The sequence below is a fragment of the Oreochromis niloticus genome, linkage group LG20 (genome assembly GCF_001858045.2).
Source record: "Oreochromis niloticus isolate F11D_XX linkage group LG20, O_niloticus_UMD_NMBU, whole genome shotgun sequence".
NCBI lineage: Eukaryota > Metazoa > Chordata > Actinopteri > Cichliformes > Cichlidae > Oreochromis > Oreochromis niloticus.
This window is the reverse complement of record NC_031984.2, coordinates 8430984-8437590: the sequence shown is the minus strand read 5'-3', so window position 1 is coordinate 8437590 and position 6607 is coordinate 8430984. Positions and strand designations below refer to the sequence as shown.

The 6607-nt window shown below is 39.9% G+C and overlaps 1 protein-coding gene across 1 annotated transcript in view; it reads right to left on the bottom strand.

The window, feature by feature from the left end:
• Positions 1–582: 582 nt before the first annotated feature.
• Positions 583–6607, bottom strand: part of vwa5b1 (von Willebrand factor A domain containing 5B1) — a 32558-nt gene continuing 26533 nt past the window's right edge. Inside the window, exons 21-22 of the mRNA XM_019349244.2 lie at positions 5373–5496; positions 583–4594 (exon numbers count right to left, since the gene is read on the bottom strand). Of these exons, the coding sequence (XP_019204789.1) occupies positions 3962–4594; positions 5373–5496 (757 nt within the window). The 3' untranslated portion in view covers positions 583–3961. The remainder of the gene's footprint in view (positions 4595–5372; positions 5497–6607) is intronic.

The window sequence follows — 6607 nt, the reverse complement described above, 5'->3', positions numbered from 1 at the left end:
GCCACCGTGGTGTCATGTTTCCAAGTAATTTTCTGATGTACTGAATAAACAGCAGGCCACAGTCAGACAGGGCTGTGAGACCAGTGTGACTGAAGATGTTCTGCAGAGCTTTATTGTGGTACTTGACTACAGGTTACATTTTTATAATATTGGCAATAATCGTATGTCTATTAATATAGAATTTCCTGCGGGTAGGAAGCCCAGGAAATCAGTGGCTTCCCTCAGCTCATCTAGTGCTCTCTGTGGTGTACTTACATGATATGATTTGATTTGATGACATTTCTCTAAAGCCATTACTGGCCAATATATCAACATAAAAATTGTTCATGTTTGTTTGCCCCACAGCACTTACTGTCCAGTCACCATAAAGTGCATGCAAAGTGGACATCTTCACTGGTAACTGACATTTGTGCTTCCTTCATTTTGGAGGAAGATTAGTGAGACACACCGATGGGTAAACCTGGAATTATCAGCATAGCAGGAGAAGCTATCTTAAAAAAACAAGGGTCACAGTATTAGTCCATGAGGTCCGCGTTCAGGGTAGCAGAGGAACAATAATGACTTGAGACCCAGCTCTTTGGTTGTAGACTTACTTTATTACATGCACCTTCAGAGCTGGTCAGAGCATTAACAATTATAAAGACACAGCAAAAGCTTTCAGCAGCCTCAAACAGTTAACAATCATTTATAAAGGCACGAACAGCAAGTTGAAAGATACTGCACCATACACCTGACTCGGTACATAAAAAATACTTATTTCAATTACAGCTGCACTAAATACTGCAATTACGGGACAAAAATATTACTATATGACATCTACATTGTATTTCTCAGTTCAGAGAGGGAAATGCTGCACTACTGGCTCCAATGTGGCAATTGAATCATCAAACACCATAACATAAACACCTGTGCTCATGCAGACGGACGTATGCAACTCAGCCTGAGTGAAAAAAGGAATACCTGAGTAAAGCAACACTGCAACGAGGGGGGAAAATAGAAAATTAATACTGAAACATGCTCAAATGGACTGAAAAGGAAGAATAAGAAAGGCAGAAAGAAGGGTATCGACTGTGTATATTTTTTGAAATGAACCAATTGTTACTGCAATGAACAGGTTTTACATTTTTAGCTGATTTAAACCTTGTTTAGGCACTTGAGGTAAAGAAGCTTTGACAGTGATAATTAGCAGGGGCCATTCATCTTTGATTTCAAGAGCAGGACTTTTGGTCGCTGTACATATTATTGGGGAGTAGGCGGCACCAGCTGTTTGCAAATCCAAGGTCCAACATAAGTGATAATTAGATTCTAGATCATTACAAGTGGGTTTAACTGTTTTAGATTTTGCTTTATAATGTGCAAATAAATAGTGTCCAATAAAAAAATCTTTAAGTCGACTAAATCCTGAAAACTCGTTTAGGCAGGCAAGTCAAGCTGCAACACATCGTGCACGCATAACATGCCTCGCTCTCACATCATATACCAAACACATACTCCCAAATTGGCAGCCCATTTAAGATGCAGAACTTACCATCTAACCCTGCATTGATGTCTACTGGTTTCAACTCTAAAACACCCCAGCATCCACCTGCAGTCCACAGTGGGATCTCTCCAGAATCTGTATTATAGTTTTGGGGGTGATTTCATATTAAAACAGTGTTTTCAAATGTGAGTTGTTCACGTGAACTATTTGAAATAAAAATCTGTATTCAAATAACATAACTTTTAAAGTAAAGCTCTTTCTGGGGAAAGAAAAGTATTGAATTTAATTGTGCATATTAATAGATATGTCTATATGTAATTATGATGTCAGCAGGATGTGTAACTAATTTCTAGTAATTTGGCTGTTTCTATCTGTCTGTCTCTCTTTTTATGGTCCGAGTTTTTCAGTTTGCAACTGTGCAAGACCCAATAATGAAAATTAAGAGCTATAACACTGAGATAAAGATGAAGGCTATGTTTAAAGACAGGTGTTCTCCAGCCAGTATCGCAGAATAACTTTTAGTTTTCTTTATTTCTTGTTATACTATACTACTTCCTGTTACTATTGTATTTCCTACATCCTTAAAACAAAACATGGACAAAAGAACTGACTGGGCCAACTACACATTACGGCTGATTTAGACTGATTTAGACTTTTGCAGTGAATCTTGGTAGAGCCCGACGTCCACAACTGTGGTTGTATGCACATGGCTCCACTGATTCATTCAAAAACCGCAGCAAAAAGGTCACCGGAAAGTCAGGGGAGGAATCCCCTGAACGGACCAATTACAACAGGGGAGGGCAACATCAATGGGGCGTGTAGTTACATTTCCAGGAAGCTGCACGTCAGGTTATGGCAAAGGTTACAGCGCAGGTTTACAGAACAGCTCGCGGTTATGATGCATGTACGGCACTGATTTATCAATGCAGAAATACAAATCCCCTGTTACACCTACAGGAGCTCCTTGGTCATTGAATCCATGCCATGAAGCTCTCAGCACACAGGTTTAGTGCTGATGCTAGTGGAGGTTTGGAACTCTACAGGTATTAAGTCAGCACAGTGTTTGCCACTTTATGCACTATGCACTCCAGTACTCAGCCACCCCACTCTGCATCTTTAGACGGTCTGCCACTTTGCATGAGTTGCTGTGGCTCTTAATCACGTCTGCTTTGCAATAATACCACTTACAGCTGATTGGGAATCAGCCAGAAGGGAAGAAATTTCACAAACTGACTTATTGCAGATATTCAGTGGGTTCTTTAGAATGAGCCATTTAAAAAGGCACCTGAATTCAAAGTTTAAGAGGCATGGCCCAATGCTTTTGTCTATATAATGCTTTTAATATATTTTAAGTCAATTGTGGTCCTTAGTACTAAAAGCCTAATAATTTCTGCAGGTTTAGTGCTATTTTTTGAGAAGCTTCATTTAGAAAAACCTCTTAAAGCTTCATCACTTTTTTATTCTAACAGATTAATAACAAAGCTTATGTCAGCTTACAGCAGTTAAACCTGGTAAATTACAGGGAGTTAATATTTTTTTAAAAAACAAATCTCTGTGTGAATTAGAGTTAAATTAGTGTAAATTTCCTTATTACTTAGCAAACCTTCAGCTTATAATGAGGATAATTCTGAACCTGCAAACCGCTGGTGCATTCAGCTCCACATCTGTGTTTTTGTTTTTAAGTAAAAATAAAATAAATAATAAATCTTATACTCTAAAACAGTTATAATCAGGTACGGGAAAATAAAAACTGTATGAAATATAGACAGTAAATCACATGCTAGAGAGATACATACATTTCCCCACATATACCACATATTTTTTTTAAACAAAGTGTTAACCTATGTCATATTTTCTCTAGCTTTTTGCATATTTTTCTTTCTCTGCTACAATTAAACTGCAAAAATGGCAAATAGTACTAACACTGTAATGGCATTGAGCATTAGAAAAGAGTGCCAGTACTGAGGGCAAGTAACCAGATTATTATTTTCAACATTTGTTTCCCCTCAGCACAATCCAAGCAATTCAGAAAATGTTGTACTGTTGTAAAAATGGTGTGTACTAATTAGTGGAACAGTTGATCTTACCATAGTTTTGCAGCATTCTCCTTGTTACATCAATGTGATGACAGTAATAGCTTTTCTCAGATGATGATGGTCCAGCATGCTACAAATTTAACACTGGCATTCTTCTCTTTCAAACTCAAATCAGTGGCATAACTCGGATAGCTCCATTGCTAATAGTGATCCAGATACAGCATATGGCACCAGCGAGGTAACAGCTTGCACACACTGTAGTTCCTCTGAAGAGCCTATGATATGTTTGGAGGAACAGCACACAAACAGAAGAAAACACACATTGTTCACAACTGCAACGCAAAATCAGACTCCAGAGGACAAACTGCTGATCAGAGAATAGCATGGCCTCAGTTAGCATAGTATCGTTAGGGTTTGAGTACTTTCAGTCTTGGACTGACAGGCCTCAGACGCTGTTAGGGTTGTAACAGAGCATGTTCAGTTGCAGGTTTTCATCCCAGTGTCTGAGGATGATGAAGAGCTGATTGGCAGCAGCCTTCACTGATGCTAAATCTCGGCCCTCTGGGATGTCCTGCTCACTCAGCCACATGCTGGCCTTGGCGGCTACCAGTTCCCATTCTATAAAATAGTTGGCAGAGCTGTGCTCCAGCCAGGCAAGGGCCACCGCTGTAGCCCACACCATGCTTTCTACAGGCGATGGTGTTTCCAAGCCCCCTGACCCAGAACTTTGTGCACTGTCCACCCGGGAGAGTGTGGAAAGCGGGGGATTGGCAGCGGCAGATGGGCTGGCTACCGAGGAGGGACCAGCATCCGTCCAGGTCCTCCTGGACAGATGAGACGGGCTGTGAATGCCTGCAGTGTGATCTGCAGGCTGCTGATATGTTTCTTGCTCAAACGGTGATCTGCATCCGTCATCAGCACTCTCAGTGCGGCGGCTGCTGGAGTGAGACAAGTGGCCCAGGCTGGTGCGGTGGCTGGTGAAGGGGGACGTCCACTTTAGCTTGTCCATGGGCACATTGATGGCATCGCACAGAGCTGCGTCCAGGGGAAATGCACCACAAGCCAACTGCAACAACACCTGTACAGAAGAAGAAGTCATTAGAAAATTATTTAATTTGTTTAGTTACTGCAGCCTTTAATCATTCAGCAGTGAAGCAGAGGGCAGCATGTATTTGGAGAGCATCCAAAAAAGTTTCAGTTGGCAGACTGTGTGTTTTTATTTCTGCGTATCAATAAAAAATAAGGACTAAGGGAGCAAGTCCACAGCTGATTCAAATTCATGCTGTTCTTCTGCAATGTGTTTTTTTTTTTTTCTGCTCCAATCAGCAGCTTGTTGTGAGGCGCTCTGACCAAGGATTCCTCGCTGTTACAAGAAGAGGAAATCATTTCATGGGCAGCTATTCTGCATATTTTTTATTCTACAGCTATTCATTTCTGACACATACTTTATTCCACTGAATCTGGGACGTGCCAAACAATATACGGACAATGTGGCATGTGCTGAACAATTAGAGCTCCCTTTAAGGTCTTTGTTAGTGGAAGCGAGGGTCATGGTCTTATAATATTAAATGCTCATATTATAAGCACCATATTAATCCATCAATCATACCCATTTCTTTTGCAAGACTCTTTTATTCTGAGTGTAAATAATGTCTGACTGCAGACTCTACATTTAAATCTACAATACAGCATGCTTATGTGCTGTGCACCTTACGCCTCGGGGCTCTTCAGAGCAGCCTAAACGAGCGAACTCATTGTTCGCTCTGTCTAAACAGCCTCTGACAGATTCACAGTCTCTGTCAGCTCGAGTTAGTGTACGTTAAAAAAACATTCACATGTAAAGATTTGCAGCCCACCAGAGGAATGTAGTCTTTGTTCTCGTTGTCGCTCTCTCCAATTGAATCACCAGACTTGCTGTGAGATCGACACATGAATCCTTTGGCAGCTCGAGTTAGCAGACGAGTCCTGCTGAGGGCCAGCCTTAAAGAGGAGAGGGGGGTGCAGAAGTAAATTACAGTGTAAAGTATGTGAAGCACAAACCACCATTAGGTTTAATCCACTTATTGTGAGGGAAAAGAATGGCAACAACTTCTTTCTTTTCTTTTATGTAAAAGTTTACATGTTTTATAACCCAATAAAAAATGGAAAATTGTTTTTTTACAGGTAATGAGGTTTTTTTAGCCACTGGGCATCTCCATTTCTAGGGATGGAAAATGTCTTCGTCTATGCAGAAATATCTCCAATGACTGTTTATTGGATTGCTATGAAACTGCACAGACCACATACATTTTAAGGGGAACTAGCCTCAAGGTATAAAAAGTCAAATCAGTGAAGAATTGCCTTATATCTGCATTCCTTTACATGACCATTAGGGGGCAACCCCTGAAGTACTACAACTGTATAGAAATCTATGAGAAAATAACAACACTGCTCACTTTTTTACGAGCTCTGTAAACACTGTCCTAATGAGTTTATGGTCTCAATCACTAGTTTAAAGTCTTAGTGAAACATTTAGGTACACAAGTGTTTCTGTCATTTCTAATTTCCTCCCTGTCTCCATCATTGTGGATTTGAAATCAAACGCTGCACACTCTCACCTTTGGGTTTTACAAAGAGACCACCTCTTTAGTTATTAAATACAAAACCAAAGGCAGAGAGACTGGTTTTCAAGGTTTTAGACTTTATGCAGTCTACTGATTGCAAATCATTTTCATTCAAGTGTTAAAAACAATCCTTACATTTAAAATTATATGAGTTTGTCCAGTTACTTTTGAGCCTGTGTGTTAACATGACTGTAATTTGTAAATCGTTCATGCAATACTTTTGTTAAACCCCTCGAATTAAAGCTTTAAGTTCAAGCACTTCTTGATTAAATTTCCACCGTGGGGACGTAGAGATGCAAAATTACCAAAAATGTGCCATTGTCCAAATATTTATGTATTTTTAAAAAAACATATATAACTTACTGTACCCATGTGAGGTCAAAAAAATAGACACAATAAAGCAGGATATGCCTTAGGGCACGGCTACCTTATGATTTCAGAGTTATTTCATTTGAGAATGCAGTATATCATATCCACCCATCAGCTTC